The following is a 26195-nucleotide window of genomic DNA, read 5'->3' on the forward strand; positions in this document are numbered from 1 at the left end:
TATGCGTTTGACAGCACTGGGCCTGTACTCACTGGAGAAGGGGGGGGGGGGGACACCTCATTGAAACTTACTGAATAGTGAAGGGCTTGGATAATAGAGTTGATGTGGAGAGGATGTTTCCACGGGTGGGAGAGTCTGGAACCAGAGGTAACAGCCTCAGAATAAAAGGGCGTACCTTCAGAATGGAAATGAGAAGAAATTTATTTAGTCAGAGGGTGGTGAATCTGTGGAATTCAGTGAGATAGAGGTCAATGGATAGGGAAAAAAACTGCAGATGCTGGTTTAAATCGAAGATAGACGCAAAATGCTGGAGTAACTCAGCGGGTCAGGCAGTATCTCTGGAGAAGGGTCTGAAGTAGAGTCTCGACCCGAAACATCACCCATTCCTTCTCTCCAGAGATGCTGCCTGACCCGCTGAGTTACTCCAGCATTTTGTGTCTACCTTAGAGGTCTATGGAGGCAAAGTCAGTGGATATTTTTAAGGCAGATAGATATATATTTGATTAGTACGGGTGTCAGGGGTTATGGGGAGAAGGCAGGAGAATTGGGTTAAGAGGGGGAGATAGATCAGCCATGGTTGAATGGCGGAGTGGACTTGATGGGCAGAATGGCCTAATTCTGCTCCTATCACTTATGAACATGAACATATGTTCCCTTGACCCTCACTCAGTCTGAAGAAGGGTCTCGACCCGAAACTGCTCTCCAGAGATGCTGCCTGACCCGCTGAGTTTCTCCAGCACTTTGTGTCTATCTTCGGCGTAAACAAGAAACCTGCAGTTCCTTCCTCCCCAGCGTAAACAAGCAGGTTCTCACTGAGTACACGTTTGCACTAAGTAAGATACAAAGGGCAGCGGGGCGGGTTTAACGGCGGCCCAGCCTCTTGTCTCTCCAGTTCCTCTTGTTCAGTGTCTCACCTCGCAGCAGAGACGCGGACCTCCACACTCACCACCACCCTAGCTCAGGTGAGTGAGATGCTGCCGGGGCGGCCTCAGAGGGAGGGAGAGATGGTTTTTTAATCTCCTGGCGCCGGGTTACCCGCTCCACTACAAGTTGAGCGAGGAAGGCGGGTGGACCTTCTCACCAGAACGTCTCAGATCCTTGGACGGACGGCGCTGTGTTGTTGCCCCGTCTCTGGTTGGGACGGGACGGGATGGTATGGGAGGGGAGGAGAAGAGAGGGGAGAACAGGAGATGGAAGAGGAGGGGAGGAGATGGTAGGGGAGGGGAGAAGAGAGAGGATGGGAGGCGAGGGGAGAGCAGGAGATGGTAGGAGAGAAGAAGAGAGACGAGGGGAGAGCAAGAGATGGTAGGGGAGAGCAGGAGAGGGGAGGCGAGGGGAGGAGAAGAGAGGGGAGAACCGGAGATGGTAGGGGAGTAAGTTAAAACACACGGTTCATAAATGAAACGGGGTCTTTGCGTTACTTACTTTGGGAACCAAGTGTGACCTCCCCGGGCGATGACACCCATTCCCATCTGGTCCGCGGTTGTTCGCTGGTGGAAGCGTTTTTAACCACTGTATATTTACAGGAGCCGTTTACTAACAATGTTTCCCCTTGAGAGTACTTTCACTTTCGATTCTGGAATCTCTCTCACTCTGAAGTTTCGTTTTCCAGCTGGGGTGAATCACAGCTCATGCAGTTTAGTTTGGTTTTGGGATACAGCACGGATATACATACATACATACACTGCCCACCGAGTCCATGCTGACGATCGATCACTCATTCACGCACACCTCCAAATTCAGGGACATTTCTTCCCAGCAGTAATCAAGCAACTGAATCATCCTACCACAACTCGAGAGCAGTCCTGAACTACTATCTTCCTCTTTGGTGACCCTCGGACTATCTTGATCGGACTTTGCTGGCTTTACCTTGCACTAAACGTTATTTATTCCCTTATCACATATCCATACACTGTAAATGGCTCCATTGTGATCATGTATTGTCTTTCCGCTGACTGGTTAGCACATAAAAGCTTTTTTACTGTACATGACACTAAACTGAACTGAACAATAGTTCTATGTTATCCCACTTTCTCATCCACTCCCTACACACCTGGGGCAATTTTACAGAGGGCCGATTAACCCACAAACCCGCACATCTTTGGGGATACGGAAGGAAACCGGAGCACCCGGAGGATACCCACGCGGTCACAGGAAGCACGTGCAAACTCCACATACACAGCACCCATAGTCAGGATTGAACATGGGTCCCTGCCGCAGTGAGGCAGAACAGCACAGCACCAGTGTGCCGCCCTTTGTACGTGAAAACCTCTGAAGAAATTACTCCTCTGAATAGCACGGCCCCTGACCTGTACTGTTGCCACACAATGCCTACTGGAGGGCACGCCGTGTACGGCAGGCAAACACTCACTAGGGCTTTCAGTGCAGCGGGCCCAGTTGGTCTTCACCCATAGGAGATTAGTGGGCAAAATTAGAGCACATGGTATTGGAGGTAGGGTACTGACATGGATAGAAAATTGGTTGACAGACAGAAAGCAAAGAGTGGGGATAAATGGGTCCCTTTCAGAATGGCAGGCAGTGACTAGTGGGGTACCGCAAGGCTCGGTGCTGGGACTGCAGCTATTTACAATATACATTAATGACTTGGATGAAGGCATTAAAAGTACCATTAGCAAATTTGCAGATGATACAAAGCTGGGTGGTAGTGTGAACTGTGAGGAAGATGCTACGAGGTTGCAGGGTGACTTGGACAGGTTGTGTGAGTGGGCGGATGCATGGCAGATGCAGTTTAATGTGGATAAGTGTGAGGTTATCCACTTTGGTGGTAAGAATAGGAAGGCAGAGCATTATCTGAATGGTGCCAAGTTAGGAAAAGGGGACGTACAACGAGATCTGGGTGTCCTAGTGCATCAGTCACTGAAAGGAAGCATGCAGGTACAGCAGACAGTGAAGAAAGCCAATGGAATGTTGGCCTTCATAACAAGAGGAGTTGAGTATAGGAGCAAAGAGGTCATTCTGCAGTTGTACAGGGCCCTAGTGAGACCGCACCTGGAGTACAGTGTGCAGTTTTGGTCTCCAAATTTGAGGACGGATATTCTTGCTATTGAGGGCGTGCAGCATAGGTTTACTAGGTTAATTCCCGGAATGGCGGGACTATCATATGTTGAAAGACTGGAGCGATTAGCCTTGTATACACTGGAATTTAGAAGGGTGAGAGATCTTATCGAAACGTATAAGATTATTAAGGGTTTGGGCACATTAGAGGCAGGAAACATGTTCCCAATGTTGGGGGAGTCCTGAACAAGGGGCCACAGTTTAAGAATAAGGGGTAGGCCATTTAGAACTGAGATGAGGAAAAACTTTTTCAGTCAGAGAGTTGTGAATCTGTGGAATTCTCTGCCTCAGAAGGCAGTGGAGGCCAATTCTCTGAATGCATTCAAGAGAGAGCTAGATAGAGCTCTTAAGGATAGACGAGTCAGGGGGTATGGGGAGAAGGCAGGAACGGGGTACTGATTGAGAATGATCAGCCATGATCACATTCAATGGCGGTGCTGGCTCGAAGGGCCGAATAGCCTCCTCCTGCACCTATTGTCTATTATCAGCACGTCTCTGACTCCCTCCCGGCGCTCCGAGTGTCCCGCCACCTCTCCCCGTTCCTGTGCTCCTTGCTCCTCCAGGCTCGGCGCCCCTGCTCCGCGCCTCGCTTCCTGCGGTTCTTCGGCCCCTCGCCGCTCCTGCTGTCCCTCCAGCCCTTCTCCCCACTCACCCTTGCCGTCAGCCGGAGTCCGCTTCCACTTGGCCGGCGCACAACACTTCGAGGCTGGGGCCGCCGAGCAGAGCCGTGGCCTGGTCCGCCTCTGCTCCCAGCGCCCGGCCCAGCTTCTCGCTGCTGCTCAACAGCCTCCTCCTCCGCTTCATGCTCAACACTGCGCTCCTCGTCTTCCACCGACTCCTCTTCCAAGGCCGTCGAGCCCTTCCTCCCTGGACCCATAGCCCTTAGGCCCCGGCGGGTCGCCGACCTCCAGCGCTCACTGCTTCTGCCCCTGCAGACGTCCAGGCACCTCGGCTCAGGTTCTTCCCGCTGCTCCTCTCCCAGCTCACTCAACCCCGACCTTTCCTCCTCCGCTTCCTCTCCCCCGGGCCGGGCGTCTGCCATTGGTGGAGTGGGAGCACGTGGCCACTGGCTGGGCGAGGTCACATGGGGCGCGGGGCGGTGATGTCACCCTTTGTCCCTTATTTGGGAGTGAGGAAGTTGGCAACCTTACTAATACGGGACAAGGGCGGTCCAGTACGGGACAAACTAATTTAGCCCAAAATACAGGATGTCCCAGCTAATATGGGACAGTTGGCAACCCTACGCCCGTGTTGCAAAGTTGTGTGGAATGAATGGGTTCTGATCTAAACATATACTGGTCCACCACCAATTTATTACACCTTTGGTTCCAGAGCCTTGCCGGATTATCCGTTTTGCCGGATTAACAGAGGTCTCTGCCTCCAATAGGAGTCCAACGGTACCGGAACGTTCCGCCTAGGCCGCTGGGGGGCAGCAAAGTCGGCCTCGGAAGCCATCTATGGGAACGGGTCTGCCGGCTCTGACTGGGCTCTGACTAAGTGGCAGCACGGTGGCGCAGCGGTTGAGTTGCTGCCTCACAGTGCCAGAGACCCGGGTTCGATCGTGACCACGGGTACTGTCTGTACGGAGTTTGTACGTTCTCTCCGTGACCGGCGTGGGTTTCCTCCGGGTGCTCCAGTTTCCTCCCACACTCCAAAGACGTACATGTTTGTCGGTTAATTGGCTTGGTATATTTGTAAATTGTCCCTAGTGTGTGAAAGGATAGGATAGCTGGGATCGCCGGTCGGCACGGTGGGCCGAAGGGCCTCGTTTCAGCAATGCATCTCTTAACGAGAAAAAACCGGGCTCAAGTTTGATCGGCCGTGGAAGTCCCAATGAGGTTGAGATTAGCCGCCTCACCCAGCCAGGGCCCCTCATTTCGGGGGGACTTCCGGGAGGAGGTTTCAAGTGCGCTCTGATCATTTTGTCCGGATTAAAGGAGATGTTGAAACACCAGTTGCCGGAAAATAGGTGGTGGACTATTGTTTGTTTTCTGTGTGTATGTATGTGTGCATGTGCGCACACACACACATATATATATATATATATATATGTGTGATCTCTCCCTCTCTCATATATACACCACCTATTTTATATATATATATATATATATATGACCTCTCCCTCTCTCATATATATATATATATCTAGGTATATTTGTATTTGTGAGTATGTGTATATATACACACACTGAACTTTTTTCCTCTCATTTATCATATTGTTTACAGCGTACTACGTTTACATATTCTGTTGTGCTGCTGCAAGTAAGAATATCATTGTTCTATCTGGGATATATGACAATAAAATACTCTTGATTCTCGGACCTGTATTTTAAAACCCAAACTTTCTGCGACCAAACATATAGAGCAGGGTGTCTCAACCTTTTTACCCTTGCGGAACCCTTGAAATAATTCTCATGTCTCAGGAAAGCCCGACATAAAAATTATTATACATCTTTATCAATCTCTTTCTTTCTCTTACATAAACTTAAAGTTCACAAGGCAAATAAAGGCAAACAGAAGAACTAACCTTGGAGAGAGAGAGAGAGGGAGAGAAAGAGAGAGAGAGAACAACACACATAAACTTTTCATAAACTAACAAAAACATACATAAACACAAACTTTTCATAAACTAACAAAAATAATCATACTTAATTTTTTTAAATTCATATAACATCCCTATATGATGGGCAACAATGACTAAATAACATGGGTGAATAAGGTACTGTACCTGCACGCCAGGAAGCACAGACAGGACTGATGGAGACCGTATATGCGTCTGTACTCTGAGTCACTTCATACACGAATCTGTCAGGTGCAGCTCCTGTCCACTGACCACTAAAGGCCGTTTCACACTGGCACCGAATAGACGTCGCTAAATATATTCCCGCTAAATGATTATTACATTTTAAAATGATATAACAGGTTGAAGACTTTATTACAATACCCATGAATTTTCCAAGAATATGCCGTATGTGTATAATAAAATTACGAATATGAAATTAAACACAAAAATGCCTCAAAAACGCATTTACATATGATTAGCCTATTTATCGCTATTTCTCTCGGAACCCCTAGCGACCTCTCGCGGACCCCTAGTGTTACTGGGAACCCCGGTTGAGATACGCTGTCATAGAGTGATATAGTGTGGAAACAGGCACAACTTGCCCACACCGGCCAACATGTCCCAGGTACACTAGTCCCACCTAGTCCCACCTGCCTGCGCTTGGTCCATATCCCTCAAAAACTGTCCTATTCATGTACCTGTCCAACTGTTTCTTAAAACGTTGGGATACCTCATTCTGTCCTCTGATCTGTTGCAGGTTGTGTCCACATCATGGCCATGTCGGGGGATATTACGGATCAGATACAAAACGATCTTTTAAACTGCAAGATCTGCCTCAGTAGGTTCATGCAGCCCAAGATGCTGCCTTGTGCCCACACCTACTGCCAGGGGTGCCTGGAGAGGATGGTTAGGTCGGACCGCAAGGTGCAGTGCCCGGAGTGCAGGGAAAAGTTTGATGTGAGAGGTGGCGTCAGCAAACTCAAGACCAACTTTCACATCAACAGTCTGATGGATATTTTCAAGAGCACGAAGAACAAGAAGGTGGTCTGCAGTCGGTGCGCGGCAGCTGGTCGCCGCGTGATTGCCGCCGTGTCTCGGTGTAAAACCTGCCTCGATTGCCTCTGCCCACCTTGCAAGCTCAGCCATAGAGTGGCCAATCCACGCCACGCAATAGAGGATCTGCCCGGTCACGGCGATGGCCCTAGCGAGGCCGAGACGAGGATGCAGAAGATGATCTACTGCCAGGACCACCCAGGAACCCTGGTGGACTATCTCTGCAACACCTGCAACAGCATGATCTGCAGGAGTTGTTCCTCGCACACCCACGCCAGGCACGTGAAGTTGACCCTGGCCAAAGCAGGGCCCACCGTGAGACCCACGGTGATGAATCTCATGGAGAGACTGAAGACTGACACCCAGTCGCTGGTTCAAAAAGAAGATGACATCGTCCAGGCAATGGACAGGATGAAGGTGACGGAAAGCTCACTGATGTCTGTGGTAGAGTACACCCTGGCCGAGATCATAAACAACTTGGTGAAACAGGGCGACACCATCAAGGGCACTATCTCCAATTACATCAGAGAGCAGGAAGCGTTGTACAGTGTCGCGCGGGATGATCTGCAGCTCAAGATCAAGAAAGCGAAGGACACCAGGGATTTTTCCCAGGAGGTCCTGGATTCCGGTAAAATGAGGGAATTAGTCTGCCTGCGGTCCTTCGTGGAAGACCAGATCGGTGGACTCCAAGCGCCGAGGGTACCAGACGACAAGAAGACCCGCCCCAGCCTAACGGTCAACGAGTCCCTCAAGAGCATGCTGTCCCACTCCAACCTTTTCAGCTTCACATCCGGCGAAGACTCGGCCCTCAAGGCCCTGGCCACTCCAGCGAAACACAAGAAGCGCAAGAGCCCGGCGAAGAGCCCGCCGGCCTTCGTGCCCCCTCCCCAACCCATCCAGAGGGTGCGTAATCTGCGTTGCTTCGACACAGAGCTGGACGACGACGAGTGCGACCCGAAGCTGACGGGCGTCAGCATCTCCAGCCACGGCACCATCGTGGTGGTGGACCAGGACAATTCCCTCCTGAAATGCTACACCAGCTACGGGCACCTCACCACCACCATCTCACTGCCGGACAATGACGTTGATCCGTGCAGCGTTGCCATCTTTGACGACACCATCGCCTGCTCAGCTGGGTACCAGCTGTACCTGCTGGACATGGACGGGACCATGCTGAAGAAGCTCTTGCTCCGCGGCTCCGAGTCCGTCTATCCCCTCGCCGCCTACCGGGATGAATACGTGGCGGTGAGCGAGGGGTCCCTGTGCTCCCTCTCCCTCTACGACATCAACGGGCAGGTGGTCGGCAGGGTGAAGCCGTGCGGCTATGAGGGGGGGCGCTTTCTCTTCCTTGCTATCACCAGCAATGAGCGCTTCATCGTGGCTGACTCTGGCAAGAAGTGCATCCTGATCTTCGACAGGGATGGCTGCTTCTTCACCACCTGCAACCAGGTCACCGTGAACGGGGTGAGCCGGGCGATCAGCCCCTACAGCGTCTGCACGGATCAAGACGACAACATTCTGGTCACCGAGCAGAACCGAATCCTCTTGTTTTGGCCCGGCGGGGACTTCCGGGAGGAGCTACTGACCACCGCCGAAGGCCTTCAAAAACCGCGCGTCATCACCATCGACAATTACAACAACCTGGTCGTCACCCAAGGCAACGGCTACATCACTGTGTACCAGCTGGACCTCTCTTAGTGCATCGGTAACAGGAGCAGAACTAGGCCACTCGGCCCATTGAGTCCACTCCGCCATTCAATCACGGCTGATTTCTCATTCCTTCCTAACCCCATTCTCCTGCCTTCTCCCCATCACCCCTGACACCGGTACTAATCAGGAATCTATCTGTTTCTGCCTTGATAAAACCCATTGACGTGGCCTCCACAGCCTTCTGTGGAGCAGCGGGTATGGAGTTTGCACGTTCTCCATGCGACCGCGAGGATTTCCTCCCACATCCCAAAGATGTGCGGGTTTGTAAGTTAATCGGCCCTCTGTAAATTCCCCCTTGTGTGGAGGGAGTGGATGAGTATTTGGGATAACGTGTGAATATGTGATCGATAGTCAGAATGGACTCAGTGCTTTAAGTGACATGGACAGGCATGTGGATATGGAGGAAATTGAGGGATATGGACCATGTACAGGTCGATTAGATTAATATATTTTGGCATCATATATTTTGGCCATCAGCCCTGCCTTCTGTGGCAATGAATTCCACAGATTCACCACCCTCTGACTAAAGAATGGGTCGTTCGATGACGACGCGGTCTCGGTGGGATGAGGGATCTGTTTCCATGCTGAATCTCTAAACTCTAAACATTCCAGCGTTCCAGTTTTTGTAATTTAGCCATTAGTTTAAAATCAGCTTAAAACTGCATTCCTCCTGTGTTTTTGATGGCAGTGGCTGTCTGTTAACTCTTCACTCTCCCATCATTGTATTAAAGAGCTGAGGGTTCACCGCAGGTAGTTTGTTCACCATGGGATTGCTGGAGAGATCATTCATAGATATTATTCATCCATTTAGGATTCCTGAGGACCAACACTACTAACGATGATGATGAGGTGGTTATAAGATGTAAACAAATGCACTAATACAATCCAAGTTTACTTCAGTAAGGATCATTGAGGATATAGGGAAAACTTTGTGGGCCGATGGGCCTGTTTCCTCGCTGTAGCTCTAAACTAAAGCTGACATCAGCGTTGTTCAGAAGTGACAATGCCCTGAGCTGGCAGCCAAGTGTGGAGAGAATGAGAATCTTCCAAGTAAATTCGAGATTCCTCCTTGTACCTTGAAATGTCGAGGGAGGAAGCACTTCAGGGGGAAGCCATCAGATTTATTGGATTTGCTGGTTTAATTGCAATTTTCACACAAGTCCTAAAAGATGAGGGATTCCTCAATGGGCAGCTTCTTGTGCAGCTTATCACGCTGTCGATGGTTAGCAGCGTGCAGATGATGTTCCCATTTACACCCTCATGCCAAAACCCTGGCCCCATGGCAAAGATCCAACGGCTAGTGAAGCGAGCTACACTACAAATACGTGACGTGACAAATAGTCCATATTCGGAGTATTGTGAGCAGTTTTGGGCTCCACTGGAAATCATGGCTCCACTGCGAAATCTCCTCAAGGTATACCTACTTTGAAGAGGTTCTGCTCTCTCCGATGAGTTCTGCCACACACTCTCTCGCTGCTCTCTATCTCTCGTTTCCCTCTCCCCTCACTCTCAGTCTGAGGAAGGGTCTCGACCCGAAACGTCACCTATTCCTTTTCTCCAGAGATGCTGCCTGACCCGCTGAGTTACTCCAGGTTTTGGTGTTTATTGAAGGATTAGTTTAGTTTAGAGATGCAGTTCGGAAACAGCCCTTTCGGCCCACCGAGTCCGTGCCGACCAGCGAACCCCACACACCTACACACTGTATGTTTCTTTTTTTTCCTAATCAGATGTGCAGCACTTTGGTCAACGTGGGTTGTTTTTAAATGTGCTATACAAATAAAATTGACTTGACTTGACTTGACTATTCCGCACACACTAGGAACAATTTACAACTGTACCAAACCAATTAATCTACAAACCTGTCCGTCTTTGGAGTGTGGGAGGAAACCGGAAAATTCCGGAGAAAATAGTGGTAGAGTTGCTGCTTTACAGCGCAAGAGACCAGGGTTTGATCCTGACTACGGGTGCTGTCTGTACGGAGTTTGTACGTTCTCCCCGTGACCTGCCTGGGTTTTCTCTGAGATTTTCAGTTTCCTCCCACGCTCCAAAGACGTGTAGGTGTGTAGGTTGATCGGCTTGGTATAATTGTATAAATGTAAGATTGTCCCTAGTGTGTGTAGGATAGGGTTAGTGTGCGTGGATTGCTGGTCGGTGTGGACACGGTGGGCTGAATGGCCAGTTTCTGCACTGTATCTCTAAACTAAACAGAATTAAACCAGTACTGTAGCTACTCGTTAAAGTCCGAGCTGGTTTGCAACTGCTCTGTGCACAACTAGTTTTCCTTGCAGCTCAGCCGAATGGAAAGAGTGACATCTAGTGTAGCAGTGAATACCTGCAATGTAGCCTCACCCTCCCTGGGTCATGTAGTGCTGGAGATGGCATCAATTGAATTGAATTGAATAAATTTTATTAGCCAAGTGTGTATATATACAAGGAATGTGCCTTGGTGCTCCGCTCACAAGTAACACCACGACATACAGTAAAACAATTAAGAATAAAGCATTGTGATGAACGTTTGTGTTGGGGTTATGTGTCTTGTGTTCTTTTTTGTGTGACTGCTATGTAGTTTCGTTCCGTACCTCGGTACCGAATGACAAATAAAGCTCTGTTGAACTGTTATAATGCTTTATTGAAGAATTATAATGCTTTATTGGAGAATGAAATAAAATACCAGAGCAAAAGGAGTTTGCAGACTTTTGGTTGTTGAGCAGAGCCACTGCTCGTGAAAAAAGCAGTTTTTATGTCTGGCTGTGGCCAAACATCAATCATTCACAATGCTGAGATATCACTGCAAGCTCTCCTGAATGATAACAGTCAGGCCATTTTGTGTCACGCTAGAGCAAGGTGTAACTTCAGTGCCCTGAATCTCCGTCCTAAGCCATGATTAACCTCATTACAGGAACTTGGCACGGCTTACAAAGAAACTACGATTTGTCCTTTTGCAGAGTGTTTGTCGGCACTGGACCTGTACTCGCTGGAGTTTAGAAGAATGAGGGGGGGGGGGATCTCATTGAAACATACAGAATAGTGAAAGGCTTGGATAGAGTGGATGTGGGGAGGATGTGGGAGAGTCTAGGACTAGAGGCCATAGCCTCAAAATGAAAGGATGTTCTTTTAGGAAGGAGATGAGGAGAAATTTATTTCGTCAGAGGGTGCTGAATCTGTGGAATTCTTTGCCACAGACTGCTGTTGAGGCCAAGTCAGTGGATATTTTTAAGATGGATAGATGTTTGATTAGTACAGGTGTCAGAGGTTATGGGGAGAAGGCATGAGAATGGGGTTAGGAGGGAGAGATAGATCAGCCATGATTGAATGACTTGATGGGCCGAATGGCCTAATTCTACTCCTATCACCTCTGGCCTTCCATTCATTTGTTCTTTGTACCTTTTCATACCTCTAGTCTCCCTCGTTCTTGACTTTCAGTCTGAAGGAGGGTCCCGACCCAAAACATCACCTATTCCTTTTCTAGTGATGCTGCCTGACCCGCTGAGTTACTCCAGCTTTTTGTGTCTAACTTCAGTGTAAACCAGCATCTGCAGTTCCTTGTGTGGGAGACCCTTCTTCAGACTGAAAGTCACGGGAAAGGGAAATGGGAGATATAGACGACGATGTAACAGCATCTCATATTTCACATGGGCAGCTTACAACCCAGTGGTATGAATAATAATTCCTCTAACTTCAAGTAACCCCTGCATTCCCTCTCTCTCCATCCCTCCCCCACCCAAGTCGCACCAGTTTCTCGTTCTCACCCAACAAACAGCTAACAATGGCTTGTTTTCTTTATCATCATTACTTTTTTGCATATCTTTCATTCATTGTTCTGTATCTCTCTACATCGTTGTCTATTTCTCCCGTTTTCCTTTCCTTTCAGTTTGAAGGGTCTCGACCCAAAAAATCACCCATTCCTTCTCTCCAGAGATGCTGCCTGTTCCGCTGAGTTACCCCATCTTTTTGTGTCTATCTGCAGTTCCTTCCTGTACAAAAGAGCATCCGTCTGTTTTTAACGTGAATCTTGCACAGTCCTAGTTCCAGGATCAGATAGATCACAAATTCAACCCTGACACAAAGTGCTGGAGTAACTCAGTGGGTCAGGCAGCATCCTTGGAATCAATAACCAAGGACATAGGTTTAAGGTGAGATGAATTTTTTTTTTTAACTGGCAGAGATGCTGCCTGACCCCGCTGAGTTACTCCAGCACTTTGTGTATATCTTTAGTACAAACCAGCATCTGCAGTTGCAGCATCCTTTCTACACAAGGTTTAATAGGAAACCAAAGGGTGGTAGGTACATGGAATGAGTTACTGGAGGAGGTAGTTGAGGTAGGTACTTTCACAAACTTTAAAAAACATTTAGGCAGATACATGGATAGGACAGGTTTAGAGGGATATGGGCCGAACGCAGGCAGGTGGGACGAGTGTAGATGAGGCATGTTGGTCGGTGTTTGGCAAGTTGGGCCGAAGGGCCTGTTTCTGCGCTGTATCTCTAAACTCTAAAGGCTGAGGAGGTCAAGTCATTGGGTAGTTTCAAGGCGGAGATTGATAGATTCTTGATTAGTAAGGGTGTCAATGGTTATGGGAGGGAAGGCAGAAGAATTGGGCTGAACGGGAAAGATAGATCAGCCATGATTGAAATGCGGAGTAGTCTCTCGATGGACTGAATGGCCGAATTCTGCTCCTATGACTTATGAGCTTATAAATACTTGGTTACAGCATCGCGTTGCTACATACAATTTTGGTTCCCACATTATAAAAGGAGATGCACAATTAGAGGGAAAGGGAAGTAAAATAACAGTGCCGAGTAAAATAACAATGATCGCAGGGCAAGACACAGAAAGCTAGAGTAACTCAGCGGGTCAGGCAGCATCTCTAGAGAAAAGGAATAGGTGACAGTTTGGATCAAGACCCTTCTTCAACTCGAGTCAGAAGAGGCGGCACAGTGGCGCAGCAGTAGAGTTGCTGCCTTACAGCGAGTGCAGTGCCGGAGACTCAGGTTCGATCCTGACTACGGGCGCTGTCTGCACGGACTTTGTACGTTCTCTCCGTGACCTGCGTGGGTTTTCTCCAAGATATTCGGTTTCCTCCCACACTCCAAAGACGTACAGGTATGTAGGTTAATTGACTGGGTAAATATTAAAAAAATAAAATAAATTGTCCCTAGTGTGTGTAGGATAGTGTTAATGTGCAGGGATCGCTGGGCGGCGCGGACTCGGTGGGCCGAAGGGACTGTTTCCGCGCTGTATCTCTAAAATCTAAAAAATCTAAAAATAAAAACCTAAAGATGGAGGGTCCCGACCTGAAACATCACCTATCTGTGTTCTCCAGAGATGCTGCCTGACCCACTGAGATGGAAAAATAGATCAGCCATGATTGAATGATGGACTGAATGGTTTAATTCTCCTCCTGTGGTCTGAATAGCATTGAAACAAAGACCAAATGCATGGAACCATCTTTTTTTTTAAAATCCAGGTTGCAAAATAACGTGGGACCAAAGTGGAGCATTAACACCATTGTGGTTGATTGGGCAAGCTGGCCAATTTTGTCATAGATAGCTTCACAGTGAGGGTCATAGAGAGTTATAGAGAGCGTTACTGTGAGGGTCATAGAGAGTCATAGAGAGCTTCGCAGTGAGGGTCACAGAGAGTCATAGAGAGCATCACAGTGAGGGTCATGGAGAGTCATGGAGTCATAGAGAGCTTCACAGTGAGGGTCATAGAGAGCGTCACAGTGAGGGTCATGGAGAGAGTCATAGCGTGAATCATAGAACACGTCAGAGTCAGAGTTACAGATGGTCATGGAGAGAGTCGTGGAGAGAGTCCTAGAGAGGGTCATAGAGATGTAGAAATAGTTATAGAGGGTCATGGATAGAGTCATGGAGAGAGACATAGTGAAACATAGGGCGGCACGGTGGCGCAGCGGTAGAGCTGCTGCCTTACATCAAATGCAGCGCCAGAGACCCGGGTTCGATCCCGACTACGGGCGCTGCCTGTACAGAGTTTGTACGTTCTCCCCGTGACCTGCGTGGGTTTCCTCCGAGATCTTCGGTTTCCTCCCACACTCCAAAGACGTGCAGGTTTGTAGGTTAATTGGCTTGGTAAATGTAAAAATTATTCCTAGTGGGTGTAGGATGGTGTTAGTGTGCGGGGATCGCTGGTCGGCGCGGACCCGGTGGGCCGAAAGGGCCTGTTTCCGCGCTGTATCTCTAAAAACTAAAGAGTCAGGGTCATAGAGAGAGAGTCAGAGTGTCAGAGAAAGGGATATTGTTTATAGTTCTGTCTAGGTTCTTATCAGTTGTAACCTTGAGTGCACAAGCTGTCCTTTGTATTCAGACATGTTTTCAAGCAGATAACTTTAAAAAAATAAACTAACCCCATCAATTCTCGGCAAACCCCTAGAGTGCTCTATTATTTTCCTTCACAGGTCGATAGGATGGTAAAGAATGCATATGCGTTTGACAGCACTGGGCCTGTACTCACTGGAGAAGGGGGGGGGGGGGACACCTCATTGAAACTTACTGAATAGTGAAGGGCTTGGATAATAGAGTTGATGTGGAGAGGATGTTTCCACGGGTGGGAGAGTCTGGAACCAGAGGTAACAGCCTCAGAATAAAAGGGCGTACCTTCAGAATGGAAATGAGAAGAAATTTATTTAGTCAGAGGGTGGTGAATCTGTGGAATTCAGTGAGATAGAGGTCTATGGATGGGGGAAAAAACTGCAGATGCTGGTTTAAATCGAAGATAGACACAAAATGCTGGAGTAACTCAGCGGGTCAGGCAGTATCTCTGGAGAGAAGGGTCTGAAGTAGAGTCTCGACCCATTCCTTCTCTCCAGAGATGCTGCCTGACCCGCTGAGTTACTCCAGCATTTTGTGTCTACCTTAGAGGTCTATGGAGGCAAAGTCAGTGGATATTTTTAAGGCAGATAGATATATATTTGATTAGTACGGGTGTCAGGGGTTATGGGGAGAAGGCAGGAGAATTGGGTTAAGAGGGGGAGATAGATCAGCCATGGTTGAATGGCGGAGTGGACTTGATGGGCAGAATGGCCTAATTCTGCTCCTATCACTTATGAACATATGTTCCCCTGACCCTCACTCAGTCTGAAGAAGGGTATCGACCCGAAACTGCTCTCCAGAGATGCTGCCTGACCCGCTGAGTTTCTCCAGCACTTTGTGTCTATCTTCGGCGTAAACAAGAAACCTGCAGTTCCTTCCTCCCCAGCGTAAACAAGCAGAATTCTCACTGAGTACACGTATGCACTAAGTAAGATACAAAGGGCAGCGGGGCGGAGTTACCGGCGGCCCAGCCTCTTGTCTCTCCAGTTCCCCTGTTCAGTGTCTCACCTCGCAGCAGAGACGCGGACCTCCACACTCACCACCACCCTAGCTCAGGTGAGTGAGATGCTGCCGGGGCGGCCTCAGAGGGAGGGAGAGAGGGTTTTTTAATCTCCTGGCGCCGGGTCATCCGCTCCACTACAAGTCGAGCGAGGAAGGCGGGTGGACCTTCTCACCAGCACGTCTCAGATCCTTGGACGGACGGCGCTATGTTGTTGCCCCGTCTCTGGTTGGGACGGGACGGGATGGGAGGGGAGGAGAAGAGAGAGGAGAACAGGAGATGGAAGAGGACGGGAGGAGATGGTAGGGGAGAAGAGAGAGGATGAGAGAGGATGGGAGGCGAGGGGAGAAGAAGGGAGGGGAGGAGATGGTAGGAGAGAAGAGAGAGGAGGGGAGGCGAGGGGAGAACAAGGGATGGGAGAGGAGGACATGGTAGGGGAGGGGAGAGCAAGAGATGTTAGGGGAGAGCAGGAGAGGGGAGGGGAGAAGAGAGGAGGGGAGGCGAGGGGAGAGCAGGAGAGGGGAGGGGATGAGATGGTAGGAGAGGGGAGAAGAGAGAGGAGGGGGAAGAGAGGAGAGAGCAGGGATGGGAGGGGAGGAGATAGTAGGGGAGGGGAGAAGAAGTGAGAGGAGGGGAGGCGAGGGGAGAAGAGAGGGGAGAACCGGAGATGGTAGGGGAGTAAGTTAAAACACACGGTTCATAAATGAAACGGGGTCTTTGCGTTACTTACTTTGGGAACCAAGTGGGACCTCCCCGGGCAATGACACCCATTCCCATCTGGTCCGCGGTTGTTCGCTGGTGGAAGCGTTTTTAACAACTGTATATTTAAGGGAGCCGTTTACCAACAATGTTTCCCCTTGAGAGTACTTTCACTTTCGATTCTGGAATCTCTCTCACTCTGAAGTTTCGTTTTCCAGCTGGGGTGAATCACAGCTCATGCAGTTTAGTTTGGTTTTGGGATACAGCACGGATATACATACATACACTGCCCACCGAGTCCATGCTGACGATCGACCACTCATTCACGCACACCTCCAAATTCAGGGACAGTTTCTTCCCAGCAGTAATCAGGCAACTGAATCATCCTACCACAACTCGAGAGCAGTCCTGAACTACTATCTTCCTCTTTGGTGACCCTCGGACTATCTTGATCGGACTTTGCTTGACCGCAGCTATTTACAATATACATTAATGACTTGGATGAAGGCATTAAAAGTACCATTAGCAAATTTGCAGATGATACAAAGCTGGGTGGTAGTGTGAACTGTGAGGAAGATGCTACGAGGTTGCAGGGTGACTTGGACAGGTTGTGTGAGTGGGCGGATGCATGGCAGATGCAGTTTAATGTGGATAAGTGTGAGGTTATCCACTTTGGTGGTAAGAATAGGAAGGCAGAGCATTATCTGAATGGTGTCAAGTTAGGAAAAGGGGACGTACAACGAGATCTGGGTGTCCTAGTGCATCAGTCACTGAAAGGAAGCATGCAGGTACAGCAGACAGTGAAGAAAGCCAATGGAATGTTGGCCTTCATAACAAGAGGAGTTGAGTATAGGAGCAAAGAGGTCCTTCTGCAGTTGTACAGTAGTGAGACCACACCTGGAGTACAGTGTGCAGTTTTGGTCTCCAAATTTGAGGAAGGATATTCTTGCTATTGAGGGCGTGCAGCGTAGGTTTACTAGGTTAATTCCCGGAATGGCGGGACTACCATATGTTGAAAGACTGGAGCGATTAGCCTTGCATACACTGGAATTTAGAAGGATGAGAGGAGATCTTATCGAAACGTATAAGATTATTAAGGGGTTGGGCACATTAGAGGCAGGAAACATGTTCCCAATGTTGGGGGAGTCCAGAACAAGGGGCCACAGTTTAAGAATAAGGGGTAGGCCATTTAGAACTGAGATGAGGAAAAACATTTTCAGTCAGAGAGTTGTGAATCTGTGGAATTCTCTGCCTCAGAAGGCAGTGGAGGCCAATTTTCTGAATGCATTCAAGAGAGAGCTAGATAGAGCTCTTAAGGATAGACAGAGTCAGGGGGTATGGGGAGAAGGCAGGAACGGGGTACTGATTGAGAATGATCAGCCATGATCACATTCAATGGTGGTGCTGGCTCGAAGGGCCGAATAGCCTCCTCCTGCACCTATTGTCTATTATCAGCGCGTCTCTGACTCCCTCCCGGCGCTCCGAGTGTCCCGCCACCTCTCCCCGTTCCTGTGCTCCTTGCTCCTCCAGGCTCGGCGCCCCTGCTCCGTGCCTCGCTTCCTGCGGTTCTTTGGCCCCTCGCCGCTCCTGCTGTCCCTCCAGCCCTTCTCCCCACTCACCCTTGCCGTCAGCCGGAGTCCGCTTCCACTTGGCCGGCGCACAACACTTCGAGGCTGGGGCTGCCGAGCAGAGCCGTGGCCTGGTCCGCCTCTGCTCCCAGCTCCCGGCCCAGCTTCTCGCTGCTGCTCAACGGCCTCCTCCTCCACTTCAGGCTCAACACTGCGCTCCTCGTCTTCCACCGACTCCTCTTCCAAGGCCGTCGAGTCCTTCCTCCCTGGACCCATAGTCCTTAGGCCCCGGCGGGTCGCCGACCTCCAGCGCTCGCTGCTTCTGCCCCTGCAGACGTCCAGGCACCTCGGCTCAGGTTCATCCCGCTGCTCCTCTCCCAGCTCACTCAACCCCGACCTTTCCTCCTCCGCTTCTTCTCCCCCGGGCCGGGCGTCTGCCATTGGTGGAGTGGGAGCACGTGGCCACTGGCTGGGCGAGGTCACATGGGGCACGGGGCGGTGATGTCACCCTTTGTCCCTTATCTGGGAGTGAGGAAGTTGGCAACCTTACTAATACGGGACAAGGGCGGTCCAGTACGGGACAAACTAATTTAGCCCAAAATACAGGATGTCCCAGCTAATATGGGACAGTTGGCAACCCTACGCTCGTGTTGCAAAGTTGTGTGGAATGAATGGGTTCTGATCTAAACATATACTGGTCCACCACCGATTTTCTGACACCTTTGGTTCCAGAGCCTTGCCGGATTATCCGTTTTGCCGGATTAACAAAGGTCTCTGCCTCCAATAGGAGTCCAACGGTACCGGAACGGTCCGCCTAGGCCGCCGGGGGGCAGCAAAGTCGGCCTCGGAAGCCATCTATGGGAACAGGTCTGCCGGCTCTGACTGGGCTCTGACTAAGTGGCAGCACGGTGGCGCAGCGGTTGAGTTGCTGCCTCACAGTGCCAGAGACCCGGGTTCGATCGTGACCACGGGTACTGTCTGTACGGAGTTTGTGCGTTCTCTCCGTGACCGGCGTGGGTTTCCTCCGGGTACTCCGGTTTCCTCCCACACTCCAAAGACGTACATGTTTGTCGGTTAATTGGCTTGGTATATTTGTAAATTGTCCCTAGTGTGTGAAAGGATAGGATAGCTGGGATCGCCGATCGGCACGGTGGGCCGAAGGGCCTCGTTTCAGCAATGCATCTCTTAACGAGAAAAAACCGGGCTCAAGTTCGACCCGCCGATCGGCCGTGGAAGTCCCAATGAGGTCGAGATTGGCCGCCTCACCCAGCCAGGGCCCCTCATTTCGGGGGGACTTCCGGGAGGAAGTTTCAAGTGCGCTCTGATCATTTTGTCCGGATTAAAGGAGATGTTGAAACACCAGTTGCCGGAAAATAGGTGGTGGACTATTGTTTGTTTTCTGTGTGTATGTATGTGTGCATGTGCGCACACACACACACACACACATACACATATATATATATATATGTGTGATCTCTCCCTCTCTCATATGTACACCACCTATTTTATATATATATATATATATATGACCACTCCCTCTCTCATATATATATATATATCTAGGTATATTTGTATTTGTGAGTATGTGTATATATACACACACTGAACTTTTTTCCTCTCATTTATCATATTGTTTACAGCGTACTACGTTTACATATTCTGTTGTGCTGCTGCAAGTAAGAATATCATTGTTCTATCTGGGATATATGACAATAAAACACTCTTGATTCTCGGACCTGTATTTTAAAACCCAAACTTTCTGCGACCAAACATATAGAGCAGCGTGTCTCAACCTTTTTACCCTTGCGGAACCCTTGAAATAATTCTCATGTCTCAGGAAAGCCCGACATAAAAATTATTATACATCTTTATCAATCTCTTTCTTTCTCTTACATAAACTTAAAGTTCACAAGGCAAATAAAGGCAAACAGAAGAACTAACCTTGGAGAGAGAGAGAGGGAGAGAAAGAGAGAGAGAGAACAACACACATAAACTTTTCATAAACTAACAAAAACATACATAAACACAAACTTTTCGTAAACTAACAAAAATAATCATACTTAATTTTTTTAAATTCATATAACATCCCTATATGATGGGCAACAATTACCAAATAACATGGGTGAATAAGGTACTGTACCTGCACGCCAGGAAGCACAGACAGGACTGATGGAGACCGTATATGCGTCTGTACTCTGAGTCACTTCATACACGAATCTGTCAGGTGCAGCTCCTGTCCACTGACCACTAAAGGCCGTTTCACACTGGCACCGTATAGACGTCGCTAAATATATTCCCGCTAAATGATTATTACACTTTAAAGTTATATAACAGGTTGAAGACTTTATTACAATACCCACGAATTTTCCAAGAATATGCCGTACGTGTATAATAAAATTACAAATATGAAATTAAACACAAAAATGACTCAAAAATGCATTTACATATGATTAGCCTATTTATCGCTATTTCTCTCGGAACCCCTAGCGACCTCTCTCGGACCCCTAGTGTTACTGGGAACCCCGGTTGAGATACGCTGTCATAGAGTGATATAGTGTGGAAACAGGCACAACTTGCCCACACCGGCCAACATGTCCCAGGTACACTAGTCCCACCTGCCTGCGCTTGGTCCATATCCCTCAAAAACTGTCCTATTCATGTACCTGTCCAACTGTTTCTTAAAACGTTGGGATACCTCATTCTGTCCTCTGATCTGTTGCAGGTTGTGTCCACATCATGGCCATGTCGGGGGATATTACGGATCAGATACAAAACGATCTTTTAAACTGCAAGATTTGCCTCAGTAGGTTCATGCAGCCCAAGATGCTGCCTTGTGCCCACACCTACTGCCAGGGGTGCCTGGAGAGGATGGTTAGGTCGGACCGCAAGGTGCAGTGCCCGGAGTGCAGGGAAGAGTTTGACGTGAGAGGTGGCGTCAGCAAACTCAAGACCAACTTTCACATCAACAGTCTGATGGATATCATCAAGAGCACGGATAACAAGAAGGTGGTCTGCATTTGGTGCGTGGCAGCTGGTCGCGGCCAGATTGCCGCCGTGGCTCGGTGTAAAACCTGCCTCGATTGCATCTGCCCATCTTGCAAGCTCAGCCATAGGGTGGCCAATCCACGCCACGCAATAGAGGATCTGCCCGGTCACGGCGATGGCCCTAGCGAGGCCGAGACGAGGATGCAGAAGATGATCTACTGCCAGGTCCACCCAGGAACCCTGGTGGACTATGTCTGCAACACCTGCAACAGCATGATCTGCAGTTGTTGTTCCTCGCACACCCACGCCAGGCACGTGAAGTTGACCCTGGCCAAAGCAGGGCCCACCGTGAGACGCACGGTGATGGATCTCATGGAGAGACTGAAGACTGACACCCAGTCGCTGGTTCAAAAAGAAGATGACATCGTCCAGGCAATGGAGAGGATGAAGGTGACGGAAAGCTCTCTGATGTCTGTGGTAGAGTGCACCCTGGCCGAGATCATAAACAACTTGGTGAAACAGGGCGACACCATCAAGGGCACTATCTCCAATTACATCAGAGAGCAGGAAGAGTTGTACAGTGTCGCGCGGGATAATCTGCAGCTCAAGATCAAGAAAGCGAAGTACACCAGGGATTTTTCCCAGGGGGTCCTCGATTCCGGTACAATGAGGGAATTAGTCTGCCTGCCGTCCGTCGTGGAAGACCAGATCGATGGACTCCAAGCGCCGAGGGTCCCGGACGACAAGAAGACCCGCCCCAGCCTGACGGTCAACGAGTCCCTCAAGAGCATGCTGTCCCACTCCAACCTTTTCAGCTTCACCTTCGGCGAAGACTCGACCCCCAAGGCCCTGGCCGCTCCAGCGAAACACGAGCCGCGCAAGAGCCCGGCGAAGAGCCCGCCGGCCTTCGTGCCCCCTCCCCAACCCAGGCAGAGAGCGTGTAATCTGCGTTGCTTCGACACGGAGCTGGACGGCGAGGAGTGCGACCCGAAGCTGACGGGCGTCAGCGTCTCCTTCAACGGCACCATCGTGGTGGTGGACCAGGACAATTCCTTCCTGAAATGCTACAATAGTTGGGGGCAACTCACCACCGTCATCTCACTGCCGGACGATGACGATGATCCGTGCAGCGTTGCCATCTTTGACGACACCATCGCCTGCTCAGCTGGGTACCAGCTGTACCTGCTGGACATGGACGGGACCATGCTGAAGAAGCTCTTGCTCCGCGGTTCCGAGTCTGCCTATCCCCTCGCCGCCTACCGGGATGAATATGTGGCGGTGAGCGAGGGGTCCCTGTGCTCCCTCTCCCTCTACGACATCAATGGGCAGGTGGTCGACAGGGTGAAGCCGTGCGGCTACGAGGGGGTGCGCTTCCTCTTCCTTGCTATCACCAGCGATGAGCGCTTCATCGTGGCCGACTGCGGCAAGAAGTGCATCCTGATCTTCGACAGGGATGGCTGCGTCTTCACCACCTGCGACCAGGTCACCGTGAACGGGGTGAGCCGGGCGATTAACCCCTACAGCGTCTGCACGGACCAAGACAACAACATTCTGGTCACCGAGCGGAACCGGATCCTCTTGTTTTGGCCCGGCGGGGACTTCCGGGAGGTGCTGCTGACCACCGCCGAAGGCCTTCATAAACCGCGCGTCATCACCATCGACGATTGCAACAACCTGGTCGTCACCCAAGTGAACGGCTTCATCACTGTGTACCAGCTGGACCTCTCTTAGTGCATCGGTAACAGGAGCAGAACTAGGCCACTCGGCCCATTGAGTCCACTCCGCCATTCAATCACGGCTGATCTTATTCCTTCCAACCCTATTCTCCTGCCTTCTCCCCATCACCCCTTACACCGGGACTAATCAGATATCTATCTGTCTCTGCCTTGATAAAACCCATTGACGTGGCCTCCATAGCCTTCTGTGGAGCAGCGGGTATGGAGTTTGCACGTTCTCCCTGCGACCGCGAGGATTTCCTCCCACATCCCAAAGACGTGCGGGTTTGTAAGTTAATCGGCCCTCTGTAAATTGCCCCTAGTGTGGAGGGAGTGGATGAGTATTTGGGATAACGTGTGAATAGGTGATCGATAGTCAGCATGGACTCAGTGCTTTAAGTGACATGGACAGGCATGTGGATATGGAGGAAATTGAGTGATATGGACCATGTACAGGTCGATTAGATTAGTTTATTTTGGCCATCAACCCTGCCTTCGGTGGTCTACCTGTGCACAGGATACTTTTACGGCAGATTTTAAGATCGACAGATTCTCGATTAGTACGGGTGTCAGGGGTTTGGGGAGAAGGCAAGAGAATGAGGCGGAGAGGGAAAGATAGATCAGCCATGGCGGAGTAGATTCGATGTGCAGAATGACCTAATTCTGCTCCAATACCTTATGAACATTATTAAAAGACCACAACACCTTCCTTTGGTGAGAACATTCCAAGAGAGCGTCTGCAAACAAAATATCAACATTTCATCAATGCGTCTTTGTAACCCACACCGAGCCCACAAACCTTGATCTGGGCTCCCTTCTCCTTTCATCTCTCCCCATTATTACCTGCCAGGATATACATAATCCAGTAATTTCTACATTCCATGCAATAGGTTTGAGAATGCCCAGATCAGGTAGTAAGGCCAGGGGTATAATATGACAAAGGTACTCTTAATTGGTAATTCTTGGTAGATATGGAGTAGATATGGGGTGGTGGGTCATGGAGTCTTACAGCATGGAAATTGGCCAGTCAACCCAACTTGCCCGTGATGACCAAGATACCCCATCTACTCTAGTCCCACCTGCCCAACCTTGGCACATAAACCGTTCCTATCTAATGTACCTTCCAAATGTCTTTTAAATATTATAGTACTTATGGGTTATGGAATTAACTGCTGGGCGGCACAGTGGTGCAGCAATAGGGGTGCTGCCTTACAAGGTCAGAGACCCAGGTTTGATCCTTTCTATGGAGTTTACAAGTTCTCCCCGTGACTACGTGGGTTTTCTCCAGGCGCTCCGGTTTCCTCCCACACTCAAAAACGTACAAGGAGAAAATAATTGTCCCTAGTGTGTAGGATAGTCCTTGTGTACGGGGTGTAAGAAAATAACTGCAGATGCTGGTACAAATCAAAGGTATTTATTCACAAAATGCTGGAGTAACTCAGCAGGTCAGGCAGCATCTCAGGAGAGAAGGAATGGGTGACGTTTCGGGTCGAGACCCTTCTTCAGACTGATGTCAGGGGGGCGGGACAAAGGAAGGATATAGGTGGAGACAGGAAGATAGAGGGAGAACTGGGAAGGAGGAGGGGAAGAGAGGGACAGAGTAATTATCTAAAGTTGGAGAAGTCAATGTTCATACCGCTGGGCTACAAGCTGCCCAAGCGAAATATGAGGTGCTGTTCCTCCAATTTCCGGTGGGCCTCACTATGGCACTGGAGGAGGCCCATGACAGAAAGGTCAGACTGGGAGTGGGAGGGGGAGTTGAAGTGCTCAGCCACTGGGAGATTAGGTTGGTTAAGGCGGACTGAGCGAAGGTGTTGAGCGAAACGATCGCTGAGCCTGCGTTTGGTTTCGCCGATGTAAAGAAGTTGACATCTAGAGCAGCGGATGCAATAGATGAGGTTGGAGGAGGTGCAGGTAAACCTTTGTCTCACCTGGAAAGACTGTTTGGGTCCTTGGATGGAGTTGAGGGGGGAGGTAAAGGGACAGGTGTTGCATCTCCTGTGGTTGCTGGGGAAAGTGCCCAGGGATGGGGTGGTTTGGGTAGGAAGGGACAAGTGGACCAGGGAGTTACGGAGGGAACAGTCTCTGCGGAACGCAGAAAGGAGAGGGGATGGGAAGATGTGGCCAGTGGTAGGGTCCCGTTGTAGGTAACGGAAATGTTGGCGGATGATTTGTTGGATCCGCTGGCTGGTGGGGTGGAAGGTGAGAACGAGGGGGATTCTGTCCTTGTTGCGAGTGGGGGGAGGGGGAGCAAGAGCGGAGCTGCGGGATGTAGAAGAGACCCTAGTGAGAGCCTCATCTATAATGGAAGAGGGGAAGCCCCGTTTCCTGATGAATGAGGACATCTCTGACGCCCTAGTGTGAAACACCTCATCCTGGGCGCAGATGTGGCGTAGACGGAGGAATTGGGAGTAGGGGGATAGACTTTTTGCAGGAAACAGGGTGGGAAGACGTGTAGTCCAGATAGCTGTGCGAGTCAGTGGGTTTATAGTAGATGTCAGTCACTAGTCTGTGTCCTGTGATGGAGATGGTGAGGTCCAGAAACGGGAGGGAGATGTCAGAGATAGTCCAAGTGTATTTAAGGGTAGGATGGAAATTGGAAGTGAAGTGTATGAAGTACGGGGTGATCGCTGGTCGGCACGGACGGATGGCCGTAGGGCCTGTTTCCGCGCTGTATCTCTAAAGTCTAAAATGGTGAGGTCCAACCACATGGAGATGTTCTTTGGGTTCTGGGTTTGGTTAGAGGTGAGCAAGCTTCACCTTTTTACCGTGGTACATCTGACTTGGGGTTTCTTTGGTGTCCACATTTAGATGCTAATTGTCTCATATTCCAGCATCTGTTTGAAAGGGCGGCAGAGTGGTGCAACTGTAGAGTTGCTGCCTCACAGCGCCAGAGACCCAGGTTCCATCCCGACTGCAGGTGCCGCCTGAGCGGAGTTTGCACCTTCTCCCAGTGACTGCATGGGTTTTCTCCAGGCGCCCCGGTTTCCTCCCACATCCCAAAGGCGTACGGGTTTGTAGGTTAATTGGCTGCTGTATATTGCCCCTCGAGTGTGGGACATAGATCTAGAGTGAACGGGTCGTTCGATGTCGACACGGTCTCGGTGGGATGAGGGAACTGTTTCCATGCTGAATCTCTAAACACTAAACATTCCAGCGTTCCAGTTTTTGTAATTTAGCCATTAGTTTAAAATCAGCTTAAAACTGCATTCCTCCTGTGTTTTTGATGGCGGTGGCTGTCTGTTAACTCTTCACTCTCTCATCATTGTATTAAAGAGCTGAGGGTTCACCGCAGGTAGTTTGTTCACCATGGGATTACTGGAGAGATCATTCATAGATATTATTCATCCATTTAGGATTCCTGAGGACCAACACTACTAACGATGATGATGAGATGGTTAAAAGATGTAAATAAATGCACTAATACAATCCAAGTTTACTTCAGTAAGGATCATTGAGGATATAGGGAAAACTTTTGATTATTAAATCAAATAGTT

The 26195-nt window shown here is 49.7% G+C and overlaps 2 protein-coding genes across 2 annotated transcripts; both read left to right on the top strand.

The window, feature by feature from the left end:
• The first annotated feature begins 926 nt into the window (after positions 1–926).
• LOC144611495 (E3 ubiquitin-protein ligase TRIM56-like) lies at positions 927–10974 on the top strand. Its single transcript, XM_078430628.1, has 2 exons — positions 927–962; positions 6396–10974. The coding sequence occupies exon 2, from the start codon at positions 6410–6412 to the stop codon at positions 8387–8389; it is 1980 nt and encodes a 659-aa protein (XP_078286754.1). The 5' UTR covers positions 927–962; positions 6396–6409; the 3' UTR covers positions 8390–10974.
• A 4753-nt stretch (positions 10975–15727) lies between these two features.
• Positions 15728–24905, top strand: LOC144611520 (E3 ubiquitin-protein ligase TRIM56-like). Its single transcript, XM_078430657.1, has 2 exons — positions 15728–15787; positions 20721–24905. Exon 2 carries the CDS (start codon positions 20735–20737, stop codon positions 22712–22714), a length of 1980 nt encoding a protein of 659 aa, XP_078286783.1. The 5' UTR covers positions 15728–15787; positions 20721–20734; the 3' UTR covers positions 22715–24905.
• The last annotated feature ends 1290 nt before the right edge of the window (positions 24906–26195 follow it).

Source organism: Rhinoraja longicauda, chromosome 40 (assembly GCF_053455715.1).
Source record: "Rhinoraja longicauda isolate Sanriku21f chromosome 40, sRhiLon1.1, whole genome shotgun sequence".
In the NCBI taxonomy this organism is placed as follows: Eukaryota; Metazoa; Chordata; class Chondrichthyes; order Rajiformes; family Arhynchobatidae; genus Rhinoraja; species Rhinoraja longicauda.